General features: G+C 35.1%; 1 protein-coding gene across 1 annotated transcript; it reads left to right on the forward strand.

Annotated features, from left to right (window-relative positions):
* Positions 1–710: 710 nt before the first annotated feature.
* LOC141363486 (major facilitator superfamily domain-containing protein 4A-like) lies at positions 711–15,999 on the forward strand. The gene is made up of 10 exons (XM_073866096.1): positions 711–1,189; positions 4,426–4,624; positions 7,257–7,493; positions 9,586–9,751; positions 10,549–10,664; positions 10,770–10,943; positions 12,938–13,085; positions 13,535–13,605; positions 13,684–13,804; positions 15,426–15,999. The coding sequence occupies exons 1-10, from the start codon at positions 954–956 to the stop codon at positions 15,545–15,547; spliced, it is 1,590 nt and encodes a 529-aa protein (XP_073722197.1). The 5' UTR covers positions 711–953; the 3' UTR covers positions 15,548–15,999.
* Positions 16,000–19,720: the final 3,721 nt, after the last annotated feature.

Consider the following 19,720-nt stretch of genomic DNA (forward strand, 5'->3'; position numbering starts at 1 on the left):
TTTCACGATACCATCAACTAAGGAATGATTCTGCTTTGGATATTGTCGCAGTAAATTTACCACAATGTCGTGGGGAAATCGAGACTTCGTTGAGCCACGACCTAAATATATAGAAAATGCTTCACTTACAAATGTAATCCATATTCTTGACTTTAGCACACCTCAGGTTTCATACAAGCCATCATCATCAGCAGGTCACCGGCCGGAGGGGCGGAGCCCATGAGCTACGTCACAGCGACGTTATGGCGTTAATGTTTTCGTTAAAAAATCTCTCTTCTTTATTAATTTATTTATTATTTTTTATAGATAAACTTAACATAACAAAACAACATAATGTTTTGTTTATATATTATATTATATTATATTATGTTATGTTATGTTATGTTATGTTATGTTATGTTATGTTATGTTATGTTATGTTATGTTATGTTATGTTATGTTATGTTATGTTATGTTATGTTATGTTATATTATGTTATATTATATTATATTATATTACAAATGTATATTGTTTTAAGTTAGGACACATTCAGGCGGGGCTGGGGCTAAATCCATATGCGAAATAACCTGGACAGGTGGATATAATATCATTCATGTTTTTACATCAGTCCAGCTTTTACATTGTGTTATATTTTCTTCTTATTTTTTTTACAACATCTCGTAAACAATTTCCAAACTTTGAATCAGAATCGCTTAATGAGAGATTCACAGACGCTTCGCTCGACTGAATCATTAAAAAGAGTCGAATCGAATGAATGATTCATTAACTCGGACAAACGTCATTACACACGCGTGTCGCACCTTTAAACTGGTTTGCCAACCCCCTTAAAACTATTAAAGAAGAAGAAGAAGAAAAACACTCGCGTCTCAAATCAGATGTTTGTTTTCTCACGCCTCGGATGAAAGTTACTGTGTAATGTTGAAGAAACTTATGCACGTAATAATTTCTCCAGCATGAAGCATTTGTTCAATGAACGGATCTGCGCTTTATTTCGCGATAACTGGCAGCATACTTTAACATATTGGAGTGTCTTCTTTAGTTTTGGACTCTGTCTCGCTTTTCTGGGTCCGACCATACTGGACCTGAGATGTCAGACCCAGTCCACATTACAGGAGATCACTTTGGTCTTCTTCTCACAACAGTTTTTCCTCTTTATTGGAAGCACCATTGGAGGATTTTTCAGTAAAACGTGAGTATTAAGTCATACTAAATTCCTATACATCCACAGTTGTTGTTGTTTTACGTATAAACAAATTTTGTTACTTCCTCAAAAGCTGTTATCATTCAACATGATATTATGTTTACTACTATGTTCATTGAAAGTGAAGCTTCAATCTTATTTTTAAAATCGTGCGTGTTAAATTCTGTAATGTATAGCTGATTCTTATGCTGTAGGAAAGTTAATGGATTAAAAACAGGTAGATAAAATACTAGATACAAATGTTGTAGGTTTATGTGAGTTGTAGGCTAGTGTTAAATGTCCTTGAATTAATTTATTAATATCATTACATTGATGATAACAATGATCTGTTTGGTTTATACTAAGAGCAGTGATGGAAGTGAACAAAGTTTCTTTATCTCGCTGCTACTAAAACGTTTGGTAGATAAAAAAAGGAATCAAACTAATCACATTTATTCAATATAGACATGAAATTTAAATAATTTGTTGACTCATCTTAATGCAGAAAAGTTTATATCAGATTTATTATGAATCATAGAGTTCATAAAAGTTATTGTTAATGCATAAAGACATTATTCACAAATATGAAAATGAAAGCAACCTGTGTTTCTAGCAAACACAGAACGTTTCCCAAATGTTAGTTTTTGGTTATTTTTTGGGAACGTTTTTTTTTAAAGATTTTATTTTTGCAACCATAAACTAACGTTCCCCTAACGTTGCATGGTGGTTATTTTTAAATAACCTAAAAATAACTTGTACAGAATGTTCTCTAATGGTTATTTTTTGGTAATTTTTGCAACCATAAAATAACTTTCTCATAAAGTTGCAGGGTGGTTATTTTAAAATTATTTTAACGCTAGGGAACATTAAACTAACCAAAAAACGTTCCCCTAACGCTATTCTAACGTTAAAAGAGCGTTATTCTAACGTGAAGGGAACGTTAAACTAAGCTAAAAAATTTCTTAGGAAAACTCCTGGCTAACCAAAAACAAACCTTGGAAAATATCATTTTAACAACGTTAGGGGAACATTTTGAGAAACCAAAAATTGTTTGCTATGTAGGCAGCTTTTAGTCATCTAATATTTTTTAAATTAAAGGTGCTTTGCAGCATTGCCATAGACAAACCATTTTTTAGTTTCCTAAAAATCTTTTATTCAAAAGTTAGGGTTAACCCATAACCCTAACATGCATTTCTTCATCACTTTTATATATAGTCTGTAACATTTTCCACTACAAACAACACTGAAAGATCACTTTGGAGAGTTTGGAGACTCACCAAAGGACCCATTCATGGTCTCTGTTTGTGTCTAAAAACTTCTGTTGTGGTCATGTGCTTATTAAAGTCATACTGTTTCATTCAGGTTATTCAGTTAATCTGGGACTCAAGCCATATAAACACACACAAGCTGTTCCTTTATAGTACATGGCAGACAAAGATATGATAAACAAGTTTAACAAATTTTTCTTATTTGCAAAACTGCTCTTCACAGGACACAGATCACAATCACAGTTATTTCTGTGTCTTCATGTTGAATAAGGAACTGAGAATTGTTTATTTAAAAAGGAAATGTTGCTTTTAGGTCTGTTGATGATAACATCAATGTCTTTTATAGTTACAGTAGGTGTCAGTTTCTTCACACTGACAGTCTGCAAGGTTTCAACTAAATCAAACTTCTACTTTTTTTAAATATTTTACATTCAGGTGTCTTTTAATGGTTTAAAATGTTTATGCAATAAGAAAACTGAGAATAATGAATTCCCACACACTGTACATTTGTGTCCGGTTGTCCTGTAGGATCTTTATCAGTCTTTACAGCCCTGAATATATTTAAACAAGATTATGTTGTGTTTGGTCTGTGAATGTGTCAAGACCAGGAAACCTGGCATGAGCAGAGTTAAACATCTGCTGTCATGAAGCTAGCACAGATACTTGATAAGTTATCTCTACAAAAATAGTTTTCGGGGCAAGGTGAAAATTAAGTCAGTAAGAGATATCACACAGAAATATTTAAGGGTTAAGCATGCATGTAACCTTTCTTCAGGGCTTTATGCAAAGAATTTTTCATAATGGCCCGGTCGGTCAGGCCAGTGGTTCAGGTTTTCACTTATCCTGCCAAAATTTCCTCTGGACCAGCAAAAAAGATTTCAGTGTCACATATAAAACAAAAATCAAAAGTCAAATATAATTGTATATACATTTTATTAATCATTTGTGAAGATAATTGGCAATTTTAAATGTAAACTCTAATTCACAATAATCCCATAAGGGTCAATCGTTCAGGTTTATCAAGATTAACTGTGAACAGAAATGAAGAAAAAAAAGCGAAGTTTAGGGCTGCAAAATGATTAATCGCAACTAATAGTTTACAGAATAAAAGTCTTTGTTTACATCATGTATGTGTGTGTACTGGGTATAATAATTAGAAATATTTACATGTGTATATACATTTTTATATTGATATATAATTTAAATTATGTATAATTATAAATACTTAATGTATAAATAGATTTTGTTTCCTAAAATTGTACATGCATGCTAGATACAGGTCATTGAAAGTGCTAGTATCTATTTTATGCAAGAAGTTTTCTGGGGAAAAAAATCCATATTATTCCCTGTGTAGTGTAGGATAATAGCATAAAAATTCTAGACTTTTTAAGCACACGTGCTAAACTGTTCACTTTAAATGCTTATATCTTCTGTATGCAAATATTGATTCATACCAAAATGCTTTTTTTGCATAATTGTGTTTGACACATGAAAACGTCTCGGGTTACGTATGTAATTGTTGTTCCCTGAGAAGGGAACAAGACGCTGCGTCTCCCTTGTCATACTTCCTGCGTCCCTGTAACGTCGTCTTTGGCATATTTCAGATAGTGATATACTTCCTGACTCCCACGTCACCCTGTCTTTGTCATTCAGCGTCACCATTGGTTGAATTTAATATACACATTCAGATGCACTTACCCCTGGAGGCGTCCCCAAAGTGTCACCGCAGTGACGCAGCGTGAGTTCCCTCGAAAGGGAACTGTAACAATGTACTTTAAAAGGTAACACAATGTAACCTTGCTCTCACCTGAAATGTGTCCCCACATTTAGTCCTTGAATTTAAGGGTCCTGGAAAGTCCTTGAACTCTGATTAAGCAACAGCTTATTTATTTTACTCGTGTCGTTCCTTCAGTTTTAATTTTACAATATTTGAATGCAGTTAAGTAAATAATTGATGTCTTGTTTCTCTTTTTTTAGGTATGTGTGTTCTTTGTCTGCATTGGCAGTGTCCACTTTCATCATCTCTGTGGTGTTTGCCATCATCCCATTATGCAATCATTTACTCATGTTGGCGTTTGCCCTGGCAGTGTCTGGTCTTGCCATGGGTGTCATTGACACCATATCTAACCTACAACTGGTCAAGATCTACCAAAAAGACTCCACAGTTTTCCTGCAGGTGGGCACAAACTATTCTTATTTAGTCCTAAATATTATGTTTATCATGGTTTCATCATGTATAATTATTAACAAAAATGTTGCTCCACTGCCTTTATAACACCTCGCACCATTTCAGGGACCATCCAATCAATTCTATTAAATCCAGTAAATAAAAAAATTTGAAAGCATTTAAAGTTCAACTTGATTTTATGATATCATATATATTGCATTTTTTGCGATATTGTGTAGCCTTATACAAAATACTGGTTGTAGATGAGATAGTAGGTTTATTTGAGTTCAAGGGGGCGTGTACAGCAAAGCATTTAACCAAGTTGCAACCATCAGAATTCTCAGATAAAGCCAATACAGAAGTCACTTAAACTGTAATTCATCGACTGGCCACTAGAGGCTCCAAAAGGGAGTCAATTCCCATAGACCCCCGTGTTAAAATGCCCAACTTTACATCAGACATAAATACGTTTACAGCCTGGTACAAAAAGTGTTTTTGGTCTTTTTTTTGGTTTTAAGTGGGGTGATTTATTAGGTAACTCATCCGTTTGAATTAAGCCTTAAAGTTCTGCATCATTAGGGGCGTGGCCACTTGAGTGACGGGTGAACTGGCACTGCTGTCGCTAGAGTCGAGCTAGGTGGGCGTAGTTTCAGCTTCACCCACGTCCCACCTCTTTACTCATTTTCGGATATTCGTGAGTAATGTGCGGTAACGCGCGGCCAAGAAGGCGACGGCAGGCACTGCCTACTATTGGCTTTATAAACGATCTTCGGAAACCTATGGGTGACGTCACGGACACTACGTCCATCTTTTTTTACAGTCTATGGTTTAAACGCGGCTGAAAAGCCAGGCAGATGCCAACTGTGTTTTTTTTAGCTGGGTGCTTTGGTTTCTATAATACTTCTGTTCGTTGTACAATGCGTTGGTTCTTGTGGTATGTGTCCCAGCCCTTCTCCATTGTGATTGGACAGTCCACTGAAAATGTCTTTGTTCTGCTGTTGAACACAAAGGAAGATATTTTGTAACTAAAACAGTTTGAAGCACCATTGACTTCTGTAAGATTTTTTCCCTACTGTGAAAGTCAAGGTTTCTTCTGCTTCCTGCTTGATTACAAAGTTCTTATTTTGTGTTCGGCAGGACAAAGAAATTCAGTTTGTAACAACTTAAGGGTGAGTAAATGATGACAGAATTTTCATTTCTAGGTGAACTCTCGTTTTAATGCCAAAGTTTCACTTTCTATTTTGAGCTATATTAAATTCCCCTGAGATACATTTCTTCAAAGAGTTGGGTGTGCACAGAACCCGTTCTACCGTGTCATTTCTAAAAGACATTGTTCATGCAAAATGCATAGAACAGAGCAGGTTTAAATAAGCTCACGTTGTTGTATTGTGTGTTTCGTACATGGAGTATACAACATAATACCCATGCTGCATTTTCTCTCATTTAAAAAAAAAATTGTTCTGCTGAATACAAAGAAAGATATGTGAAGAATATTTGTAACAAATCTAATCTGGGGCACCATTGACTTCCACAGTAAGATAAAATCATACTATAGAAGTGAATGGTGCCCCAGATCTGTTTGTTTCCAAAAATTTTCAAAACATTTGTGTTCAGACATTAATACAGTTTTGGAACAACGTAAGGGTAAGAAAATTACAGACTTTTAATTTTTTGGTGAACTGTCCCTTTAAGTGTAAGATATACTGTATTAAATCCCCCTGAACACAATGGGGCGGTTTTCCAGACAGGGCTTTAGCCTAGTTAGTGTTGTCTTGATCAAAAACAACTTGCTCTGACATATCTTAACATATATCAGTGCGAGTGTGTCTCAAGATACACCAGTTGTGTTTATTTATAAATTATGCTTTTAAAAAGGACTTAAAAATCCTATTTACCTAAGGCTAAGTCCTGGCTTAACTTAATCCAAGTCCGGGAAAACACCCCAATGTGTCCACTTGCTATGTTGTGACCGATGTTTCTAATGTGTTTTGGGTTGTGGCTCTTACCAAAACATGAGAGATCAGTATATTTATGCCTAAATGTGATTTCTCTTGTTTTGAGAATAAGACTTCAATTCCCAACAGATGCATATACGTTCTCAAACTCGGTGTGCACAAAACCAGTTCTATGTCATAAAAAAGCTGTTTATGCAAATCACAAAAGACAGAAGTATACAAAGATTGTCAGATATCTAAAGCATCTATTTCAGGAATGCAACATGACCAGAAGTGTGTACCTTTATAACTGATATTTAATACAATTCAATGTGATATTCTATTTAACACTTATCTAAACAGCAATAATAAATCACTCATTACAGTGGTTATACTGTACATAAATGTAGTTTTACCATGGTTAAGGGGGTAAGTAAAAACCCTTAACCTGCAGTAACCAAAACTCACAAACCTCCTGTGGTTTATCGCTTTATTTTAAAGTAGCTTCACAACCATTTCAGTTTTAAACCTTGAGCTATCTGGGTCAATCTCACGAAACCACCGAAACATCACGCAGTAAAGATTTTACTAATAAAACATCTTGAAACCAGGATTTTGTTGGAATTACCCAACTATCCTACTATTAAAACTTTTAACTGTATTGTTCTTGGTAAAAGTCTGTCTTTGTTCTCTCTGATCTTTCCCAGGCTCTTCACTTCTTTGTAGGTCTCGGGGCTTTGGTGAGTCCCCTGATTGCCGACCCTTTCCTATCTGAAACCAACTGTGTGATCACAAACAGCAGCATCAGTACAACATCAATAAGACATCTGAGAAACAAGCTCGCGGGCAGACATGTGCACAACGTGTCTGACGTGCATCTGCACACCGACGGTGAAGTCGTGACCAACGTTTCCTATGCATTCTGGATCATGGCTCTCACTAATGTAAGAGAGATCAGTCTGTAAACTGTGATTTGAGTTTGTATTGAGAGGCATTATTGACAGTGACGTGCAATTAAAAGACTGGCCGATAGACTTCAGAATTATGATATCAAAGTAGTGTGCATACTAAATGTTCTGTCAGCCCTGATGTCAGATGAAGGGACGGCTAGGAGGGTATTTGAATACAAGATTGTCTCCTTGGCAACTGCCCTCCATCCAACATTTTTTTTTTGCATATTCATTAGGTATAAAGATGTGTCTAAAAAGCTGTATCTGCTTTTTCCTGGATATACTACAAACTAACAACATTAATGACAAATCTATTAAATGTTAAATCTATCAAATCAATTACAAGATCATGGTGATATTTGTGATACTGCATAATTTTATTTTGAAAACTAAATTTGGCCATAAATATTGATTAAGTAATTTCAATATTTTTAAGTGTTTTATCAGTTTGCAAATAAAAATAAGCTGTAGGTCTGCAACAACTAATCGATAAAGTCAATAATAATCAGTTAGGAAAATTGTTTCCATGAAAATGTCATTATCAATTAGATGGTCTGCACATCATGGCAAAAGTTAAAGGCAGGGTAGGCAGGAATTATCTAAAAAACTTTTTTACAAATTTGTTTAAACTGTCTTTATGTACCAATACATAAGTAAAATGTAAGTACTCTGAAAAAGAGAGTATAAAACTCGAGTGTCTGTAGACCTCTCACGACTGTTTTAAACACAGCTAATTATTTCCATTCGGGACGAAACAAATGATTGGCTTGCGCGACTATCACTCTCTCTCGCGACCAGGGCTACCACCCGTTGCTATGGGATCTGCCCACACATGCACACACCCGATTGATTTGAACGTGCACGAGGCACTTTAGGAAGAGCAAAAGTATGACAGAGAAAGAAGAAACACAGAAGGGAGGGGGTGGAGTGAATGGTGATAATGAGCTGTGTTTAAAACTGTCGTTAGAGGTCTACAGACCCTCGATTTTTAAACTCTCTTTTTCAGAGTACTTACATTTTACTTATGTATTGGTATATAAAGACAGTTTAAACAAATTTGTAAAAAAGTGTTTTAGACTATTTTTAGACTTAAACCTGCCTACTCTGCCTTTAAGTAAAACTTAGTACTTATTTTGTTTTTTTTTTGTTTTTAAGAAATGTTACTGTTAAAACATAAACAAACTTTTATTTTGTTATAATAAAGAAAAAATCATAAAGCCTATTATCCGATTAATCGGTTAATCAGACAAATAATCATCAGTTTAATCGATTATCAGAATATTTGTTAGTGAGTACAGTTTTCACATAAATACTCTGATTTAGGGATTCATTTAGTTAAAATAAGGAAAAAAACAATTCTTAAAGCTTATTATCTAATTAATCGGTTAATCCGAAAACTTATCATCCGATTAATTGATTATTAGAAGATGTATTAGTAAGTACAGTTTTACACAAATACCCTGATTTAGGGTTTTATTTGGTTATAATAAAGAAAAAAACATAAAGCTTATTATCCGATTAATCGGTTAATGAGACTAATAATTATCAGATTAATCGTTTATCAGAATATTTGTTAGTGAGTACAGTTTTACACATAAATACCCTGATTTAGGGTTTTATTTAGTTATAATAAGGAAAAATAAATAAATAAATATTCTTGAATCTTACTATCCGATTAATTGGTCAATCAGACAAATAATCGTCCAATTAATCGATTATCAGCATATTTGTTAGTGCAAGCCTTAGTAAGATAAAATGTCTTGCAAAGCCAAGTTTTTAGACAAAATTTCTGTGCAAATAATTTGTAAAATGTTTAAACTGCTGTATGATTTATTAGTAGCCTTGGGAAATAGAATAATTCAGACAGTTGTGTCAACAGTTAAAAAGGTAAACACTCAAACATAGATCCGATGTTGTTTATGTTAATGTCTATGTCACCCTAAGCTCATCCAGAATGATTCGCTTATATCATTTAAATGAATCAAAACAATAAATATATTGTTAAACTCACATAGACTGCTCCTGGTTACATGGGTTTATCCAGCTAATGTCTCTATACATAACTTGCTATCGTCTTTGTGTTTAGCTCCCTGTACCCATCGCAATATTAATCCTCATGTACCGTGAGCGGGTGTTCGCGTGCGGTTGGAATCCCAGTCGTCGCCTGTTAGATGGAGACATGCTGGCGATGAAAACATGGGGGACAACAGGACAGTTAGACGACAGCAGCCAACAGAAAGAAGACCCCACAAGTAAGACTTGAGGTTGTGTTTGAAATCAAATCATCATCTAATCCAACTCAAAATGTTACTTTGCATTTTGATTCTAATTTTGTGTCACAATGTCGTAACTTTTGCTTATCCAGTCAAATAATGAGTCACAAATCAGATGCATTGTGTTAAACCATGTATGTTTTGACAAATGTAGTAGCTCATGCAGGTATACTATGCGTACCATTTTAATAGTATGCACAGTATACATACACACGGCAATACTTACTACACAACTTTCTGTGCTGTGCATGTAAATTCATTACGTCTGTATCAACAATTGTGATGGAGTACTAAATTTGATGTTTGTACTTGGATGTCAGTAAAGAGCCAGCAAAACATGTACGACTAATGACTTGAGATTAATCGATTGTTGTAATGCATTAAAGCATACTTTCTGTGATTTGTATTAAGTAAATTCAGTATGTAGGTTTTGCAGTACAGTTTTACACACAAATACAATGATTCACGTTTTTATTTAGTTATAATAAGGAAAATAATAGATTAATCAGACAAATAATCGTCCGATTAATCGATTATCAGAATATTTGTTATATATTACTGAGTGCCAGCCTAAGTAGGTTACAATGACTTACTAGGGCAAAACATGTACGACAAATCACTTCAGTTGAATCTTTTGCTGTAATCCTCAACTGTAAGTCGCTTTGGATAAAAGCGTCTGCTAAGTGCATAAATGTAAGATGTACATAAAGCCATAAAAGGATACTTTCTGTGATCTTCCTCCTCTATATCCCAACTCTTCATTGCTGTCTCCACAGGCCATATAGACATATTCAGCTGCTGTCTCCTTGGCAACAAGAATGGACTTCCACTGTCTTTCTTTGGGATTCATATCCTCGGGGGTCTGGTGCTCTTCTTCTCTGACGGTATAGTGGTAAGGAGGATTAGCACTTCACGGCCGTGTCGGCTCTGTGATTTAAGAGCTTTTGCTTAATTACTGTTTTAATTAATTCATGTTTTATTTAATCTCCTACCTCAGGGCTCATACACAGGCTTTGTCTATACCTATGCAGTGGCGCCCCCTATGAATCTACCTCACAAGACTGCCGGCTACTTGACGTCAGTCTTCTGGGCGGCCATTACCTTGGGCCGCCTATCTGCTATTCCGCTGTCTTACCGGTGTAAGCCCTTTCGACTGCTAACCGTCAGTCAGGTACGATCTTTACCTCTTACGAACAGCCAATGAAAGAGTCAGATTTTTATTATTCCCCTAATGAAAACAATCCTAAAACCAGAGTTCCCACGGGTCCTTGAAATCCTTGAAAGTTTGTGAATCTGGGGGAAATAATTCAAGGCCCTGGGAAGTTTTTGAAAAAATACATACATAGATACAGGTGCTTGAATCTATTTTATGCAAGGAGTTTTCTGGAAAAAATCCATATTATTCCCTGTGTAGTGTAGGATAATATCATAAAAATTCTAGACTTTTTAAGCACACGTGCTAAACTGTTCACTTTTAATGCTTATATCTTCTCTATGCGAATGTTGATTCATACCAAAATGCTTTTTTGCGTAGTTGTGTTTGACACATGAAAACGTCTCGGGTTACGTATGTAACTGTTGTTCCCTGAGAAGGGAACGAGACGCTACGTCTTGTCATACTTCCTGCGTCCCTGTAACGCCATCTTCGGCAATATTTCAGATAGCGATATACTTCCTGGCTCCTGGTCACCCTGTCTTTGTCTTTAAGCCTCACCATTGGTTGAATTTGATATACACATTCAGACGCACTTACCCCTGGAGGCGTCCCCAAAGTGTCACCGCAGTGATGCAGCGCGAGTTCCTCTCGAAAGGGAACTGTAACAATGTATCTTAAAAGGTAACACAATGTAACTTGCTCTCACTTAAAATCTTTCAAATATTGCAAACTTTTGTAATATGCACATTGCAATATGCACATTTTGCAATATTACGCTCATTATATTGCTTAAAGGAACACGCCCACATTTTGGGAATGTAGCTTATTCACAGTATCCCCCAGAGTTAGATAAGTCAATACATACCTTTCTCATCTCCGTGCGTGCTGTAACTCTGTCTGACGCACCCACCGCTAGCTTAGCTTAGCACAAAGACTGGAAGTGAATGGCTCCAGCTAGCATACTGCTCCCAATAAGTGACAAAATAACACAAACATTTTCCTATTTATATGTTGTTATTTGTATAATCACACCATGTACAAATAACAAGGTGATATGAGACACAGCGATCTTTTGACCGTATACATACTGGGAACTATATTCTCAGAAGGTGAATCACTCCACCCAAGTAGCAGTGCTTCTGAGAATATAGTTCCCAGTATTTATACGGTCAAAAGATAGCTGTGTCTCATATCACCTTGTTATTTGTACATGGTGTGATTATTCAAATCACAACACATAAATAGGAAAATGTTCGCATTATTTTGTCACTTATTGGGAGCAGTATGCTAGCTGGAGCCATTCACTTTCAGTCTTTGTGCTAAGCTAAGCTAGCGGGGGCTGCGTCAGACAGAGTTACAGCATGCACGGAGATGAGAAAGGTATGTATGGACTTATCTAACTCTGGGGGATACAGTGAATAAGCTAAATCCCCAAAATGTGGGCGTGTTCCTTTAACTTGTAAAGATCCCATTGATCACACATAATGACAGAAAAGTTTAGTTTGAATGCACTCTTAAGTCGCTTTGGGAGAAAGTGTTTGCTAAATAAATTAGCGTATCTTCTTGTTTATTGGCCAAATTGAGCTTCAAAGGAGAACAGATCTAATGCAGACTGTTCAAATTTGGGCTACATTCATTGGATCAACATTGCAATTTGTTAACTTTAATATTATTTTGTGCTTACTAGAAAAACAAAGCAGTCATGTCGTATGAACACGTCATGATTCGATTGCAAGTCTTGCATTAGATAAAACTCTCCTGGACAGATTTATGTTGGTTAAACTAAAGCGGTTTATGATTTCACCATAAAGGTGTGCCAATGCACCAGGGAAACTGTAGACGGGAACAAACATCCTTGTTGTGGATCCTGCTCCATCCTGTCAATTTGCCAGATAGAGATTTATTTGTCTGGCGTAACTAAGCAGTGCCTTTTACACCAAACGTTCAACACCTCGAATACTAAATACATCACTTATCCAAATGCAAATCTTTTCTCTTTTGTTGTCCAGGTGGGTGTGATAGTCACGCTTCTCCTGCTGCTGGTTATGTCGAACAGCACCGTGTTCCTCTTCATCGGCACCTGCTGTCTCGGCCTTTTCATCAGCAGTATTTTCCCCTGCATGCTTGCGTTCACCGAAGACATCCTGGAATATAAAGGTATTATAAAGCATACTGTTTTTGCTATTGTTACTTTGTCTCATTCTGATGCCTTTGATGATTAGTGATTCAGTATTTACCCAAGTTAAGCGAGAAGCAACACGCCCTTTGTTCTTTTTATTGTGGGCCTTTGATGTAACTCGAAAGTGCGGATTGATGGGTGTCAAGACTACTGCTTATGAACACAAAGGGTCAGAGCCACAGGTGTATGAAGTATCGGGAAATAAATGGTTAATTACTAAGTGCACACAGTAGCTGTAGGGGACGGTTAGGGGAGAGGAATTTTAAAAATATCAGTAATGAATTTATGTCAGCCGGTCCAACAGGACCTGCAGGTTTGGAGTGTAAATGAACCGACTGGTTGCAGATGTAGCAGATGTTTAAATCATGCAATGTGGAAAACAAAGAAAAATGAAGATGCGTCATATAATGAACTATCATTTTTTTAGGCTGCGCCACCACGGTTTTGGTAACCAGTGCAGGGATGGGGGAGATGTTACTTCAGGTCATCGTCGGATCGGTACGTCTGCACGTTATATACGCATTATGACTTTAACTCACTGTAATTGTGTTGATTCGAGTCATTTTGTTGTCTCAGGTGATGCACAATCGCGGCAGCTACAGCTTCCTGTTGTCTGGAATGATTTTTGGATGCTTGGAGTTTATGTTCTTCATTTTGTTGTACTTCGTGCAGTATAATTACAAAAGCTTCTCTGAAGGTTTGTATTTACACAAGTCACCCTTAAAAAATGTGTAGGCTTTTTCTGTGTTGTGAAATTCAACAGAATGGATTAAATGTGGTAAAGTGTGTTGCACGGAGCGGAGACATACTATTAACTTTGCTAACTGTATTCATTCACATTACAAAATAACAATGCATATTAAAAATGCTTTAAACATGACATAGTACTCCAAAGTCTGCTTCTTAAAGGGGTCATATTATAAAAATCTGACTTTTCCATGTTTTAAGTGCTATAATTGGGTCCCCAGAGCTTCTATCAACCTAGGAAATGTGAAAAAGATCAACCCAGTAACTTAGTTTTGGTAAACCATTCTTTGCAAGCATGTGAAAAAAAGCTAATTGAAATTTGGCTCCCCTTGTAATGTCAGAGGGCAAGAGAGAAAATAATTGGAAGCACAGTTGATTTTTAATTTCAACAAACCACCATTATGGCGATCAGTGTTTGCTTATCATTAGCTCATTTGCATTTAAAGGGACACACCCAAAATCGGCACATTTTTGCTCGCACCTACAAAGTGGCAATTTTAACCAGTGTTTGAATTATGTCAAAGATTATGGGAGCTAAGCCCCACCCCCCGGCCAAGCCCTCCCCGTGGGTCGCCGTGATTTCACGAAGTAAGATGTGATTCTGGATCAACATTTTTTGTTGGTCCTAAATTATTGTTTTAATCAAAGAAACTCTAAATTATGCTTAACTCAAACCCTAACCATTTTTACACCTCAAATTAGTGTGAAATAATCATTTGAGAAGAATTTACTTGAATATTTATCCCTTAAACCTAAAGATTACTACACTGAAAAAATTATTCATTCAATTTACTCAATTTTTTTAAGGTAAGTAGCTACCATTTAAACAAAAGGTTCTTTTTACTTTATTTTACTATTTTAATGATTTTTTTTTGTTTGTTTAAATGTAGCTTAAATAAGTTGATTGCAACCACTTACCTTTAAAAAATTGAGCAAATTGAATGAATCATTTTTTTGGTGTAAAGATAAAAACTAAAGATTCTTACAGTCAACGAGGTGAGAATAATGCATAATTCCTTCAGAAAACAGCGTGAGGTGCACTTGAGAGTTGCACATTTATTTCAGACAGAAATCTTTTGGATTAGTTTATTGCAAAATTGTGACAAATGATGGAGAGTATCACTTTGTGGCAGTGCCGCATGCGAATTTTAAATTCATGTAGTATTTTAATAAAAATTGTGGTCCCTCAATGCTTATGGGGGGTCTGGGACCACCCTAGCCCCCCTCTCAATTCAAACACTGATTTTAACATGCTATAATAAATTATCGTATTTTGAGCTAAAACTTTACATACACACTCTGGGAACACAAAAGACTTATTTTATATCTTTAAAAAGTCTCATCATAGGACCCCTTTAAATACTGGCATGTTTAAATCCATTCTGCATATTTTCCCCACAATAAAAAAGTGTGGACTATATTATGTCCTAATGTTGATTAAACTAATTATTAAAAACAAAACTAATAACTTATTAAACTAATTTTAGCTAAAAATCAATTTCATCATTGAAAACCAATGCTGTTTATTTCAGTTCACTTGAGAATGTAACTTCTGCTGTTTTTTCACATAGTTTTACCCAGTAATTCCCCGAAGGAAAGTCTTGAGGAAAATGGGATCAAGACCTGCTCTGGTGCAGTGCTGAACTCGTGGGAGATCTTGGAGCAGAAAGCATCAATCGATCCACGGCAATAAAGGTCTGAGGTCATCCACAGAGAAGATTGATGAAAATATGACTGCCATAAAGGGATGAAGGACCTGTTGACATTCCTGTCGTCAAAGCAAAGATCAAATATATCTATGGACGAACATGAAAATCAATGGCAATGTATAGAGCAACGTATTAAAGTGTTAAAAATCAGGGATCTTGAACAAAAGATTTATTTTTGTATTTAAATGTTTTTGATAAATGGAAAGTGCAATGAACGATGCTGTAATATTATATTAACATCACAATATAGGTATGCTCAGTGTATGCAATGTAACTTGTATGTGCAATACAATCAAAAGAAATTATGTAATCGAAATTCAAATTGTTTTTGCTTAATTGTTAGAAACAAGTTAATTCAGTGAAATCTCATATGAAAGCACTGAAAGAATTGAAATCTTTTTGAATCAATATAAGAAAATAAATCAGGTAAATAGCTCTCACTTGTTTGTGTTTGCTGTACCTTTAAATTCTCATCCAACTAGTTGCTAATTTCTTCTCTCTTGAAACTAACATCGGCATAAAAAATTGTGGTCTGAATGGGAAAAAAAATACTTTAATGCCTTCCTTGTTTTATGTACAGCTTAAGGTCTCTCTGAAGCCCATGACCTTGGTGTACAGGTGGGCGAACGTGATCGAGTGCTGTCTCAGTGCATTTCTCGTGACCTTTGTGAAATTGTACTTAGCTGCTGCTTTTTATTTCTGGTTTCTGCAGCGTGCTAACATCACTAACACAAAATCATCATAAATGCTTTTTGCAGCTGTATTTGATGACACACAAACCAAATCATAGTTACAAGATTTTATTAAAATCTTCCCTCCCTTCTGACATCTACAGATTAGTACAGGCTACGCCAACTAACACAGATTTGTAAACATCTGAGCTGCATGAGACGGTCTGAAAAAATACATTTGCACAAAAATATTGAATAAAGCATTTGGTGTCGATCTTGTACCATAAAACACATTTCGTTGTCCCTTTTTCACAATATACATTTCTTTGCTAAAAAGAAAGAAAACATCCTGTTCAAAATACAATGCAATGGACTGATTTGTGTCAACGCTTTGCAAAAGAGAAAAAAAAATTCTATTGGAGGATAAATGTTATGGGTTAAATACAAAACAAATTTGCTTGAATTTGGATATATTGTTTGACACAAAATAAACTCTTCTTATTTAAAAAAAAATCATTGATCGACGTCTATAAACTTCAAACTATTCAAATCGTGTTAACGTTATGCTAAGATAAAATACACAACGGAAAGTGTTTGTTCTGCACTGAAAAAAAAACTGGTTGCACATGATTAAATTAAAAGTGGTGTGTGTAAATTTTAGTGGCATCTAGTGGTGAGATTGCGAATTGCAACCAACAGTTCACCCCTCAATTTTAAAACGCATATAGTAGCTGCCACAGGACAAACATGTTGTCGTCTGAAACAACGTATGAACAAAATGCGCTTTGTAAAACAGTTTGCGTTTAGGGGCTACTGTAGAAACATGATGGCGACTTCCATGTAAGGAAACCCGCGGTGTATGGAGATAAAACGGCTCATAAAAACAATACAGTTCATTATGTAAGGTCTTTACACAACACTGATAATACATTTATGTAGATTATATTGCATTTCTGTCAAGAGATCCTCCTAAAAGTTACACAATGAACCTTTAAGTTTTCTTAAAATGATTAAATCAAGTTATCTTAAAATGAAATTAATGTTAATTTTATCAAATTGCAGGCGCATTACGGGACATTTTTAATCAATATTCATTATTTGTGAAAAAAAATAGTGAGAACATTAGATACAGTAAATATCCTGAAAATGTGTTTTTTGAAATTCATTATAATATCTCTGTGGCTCACAAGTATTGGATGCATACGCTGTAAAAATTCATTGTTAATTAATTTATTGAAACTTAAATTATTAAAGGGGACATTTCACAAGACTTTTTTAAAAAAAAAGTCAAATCTTTGATGTCCGCAGAGTACATATGTGACGACGTAGCTCAAAATACCAAATAGATCATTTATTATAACATGTTAAAATTGTCACTTTGTAGGCGTGAGCAAAAATGGTGTGTCCCTTTAAATGCAAATGAGCTGATCTCTGCACTAAATGTCAGTGCTGTGGTTGGGTAGTGAGGATTAAGGGGCGGTATTACTATAATAAGATCCCCTTCTGACATCACAGGGGGAGCCAAATTTCAAAGAGCTATTTTTTCACATACTTGCAGAGAATGGTTTACCAAAACTAAGTTACTGGGTTGATCATTTTCTAGGTTGACAAAAGCACTGGGGACCCAGTTCTAGCACTTAAAGGTGCAGTGTGTAATTTTTAGAAGGATCTCTTGAAAGAAATGCTAAATAATATACAAAACTATATTATCAGTGGTGTAGAAAGACCTTTTAAAATAAACCAGTATGTTTTTATAACCTTACAATGAGACATTTTTATCTACATACACAGAGGGTCCCCTTACATGAAAGTTGCCATTTTGTGCCGACATGTTTCTACAGAAGCCCTTAATGGACAAACTTATTTACTAAGTTGTCTCCGACGATGAAATGGTTGTCCAGTGGTGGCTATCGTAGCTTCTTTATGCATTTCAAAACTGAGGGTTGGGCAGTGGACAGAACCGTTGGTTGCTATTCACAACCTCACCACTAGATGCCGCTAAAATTTACACACTGCACCTTTAAACATGGAAAAAGTCAGATTTTCATGATATGTCCCCTTTAAGTTATTCAATTTAAAAATGACATTTAATTTCAACTTTCAGGAGTTTCTATAAATTAAACAAATAAAGTAAAAAAAAAAAAACTTATTCAGCTAATTCAACCTTATTTTTATAATTTATAGCAACTCCTTACTAGTCAAAAAAATAAAAAACTGTGAATTCAAGTTGCTCAAACTTAAACATGTAAGTGCAACAAGGCATTTTTTAAATTGTAGAGGCCTAATGTTGTATCTTGAATTGAACATGTGTTAAAAAAAAATGTAGCTTTACATCAGATTCTAAAAAAACAAAAAGTGCCAGCAAAAAGAAAAACTGTTAAAACAAAGATAAATATAAGTGCTTTAAACTCGCATGGAGTACAACAGATGTTCTTTGCGGCTACAACAGTTAAATGTGTCAAAGTAGGAACAAACCATAAAGACATCATTGCTTGCAGGCTAAATAAATCCATTTCTATCCATTACAGAGAACAAGATGAATATTCAGAGAAACAAAACAAATCTAATGACTATATAACAAATTTAAAACAAGGTTTAAAAATCATGAATATGTTTAGCGGCTTTTCCTCCGAACACAAAGCAACACTGTGGGTTGGGGAGCATTTAACTATAATAAAGAAATAAAAAAAACAACAGACACGGTACAGAAACCATTATTCACAATATAAAAGGCGTAAAGCAACTCATTATGCCCTGATAAAAAGGCAATCGCATTTGCAGTGCTTACAAAACAAGCAACCAAAAACAACTTGAATGTTACAGGAATGCAAAGTAAAAAAGATCAGAAAGAAAATAATACACAATGCTATCGACATCCCATTACATGTTATCGTATGTACAATAAAAAGTGTTAGATCACCTCATTAAAGGATTAGTTCACCCAAAAATAAAACTCAATCATCATTTATTTCACTATGAAAAACAGCAGATCGGAGGTTTTGCGAAAACAATCTCTATTTGTTTATACAAGTTTACAACAAGGTCCTATACAATGACAAAAAGTGTTATTTTTAGGTGAACTATTGCTTCAATGCTGGATAAAATCTATGAATATAATCTGAAAATATTAGTACTGAAAAAGAAGAGTAAACCATTTCATATGATCCGATGGATCTCAATACAATTCTGAAGAAACGTAATCTTACCGTTCATTAACTTTAAAGGAATGCACCCGGTAATATTCTTAATTCAAAGCTTATCTTTATGGAAACTTTAGAAACGTATTTCACAGTTTGCATAACAAAACCGAAACCCAGTTACATTATGGAGCGTCTAAAGAGCTTGAAGTTGTATTTAAAAATAAAATGAAATGATGTTTTAGTTCATAGCTCCACAGAGGACACAAGATTTGTTTCAGAATAGTGAAACAAATAAAGATACTGTTGTCCGTTTTTATTTTATTGACAACAGGACTTCAAGGCACCA

This window comes from Misgurnus anguillicaudatus, unplaced genomic scaffold (genome assembly GCF_027580225.2).
Source record: "Misgurnus anguillicaudatus unplaced genomic scaffold, ASM2758022v2 HiC_scaffold_35, whole genome shotgun sequence".
In the NCBI taxonomy this organism is placed as follows: domain Eukaryota; kingdom Metazoa; phylum Chordata; class Actinopteri; order Cypriniformes; family Cobitidae; genus Misgurnus; species Misgurnus anguillicaudatus.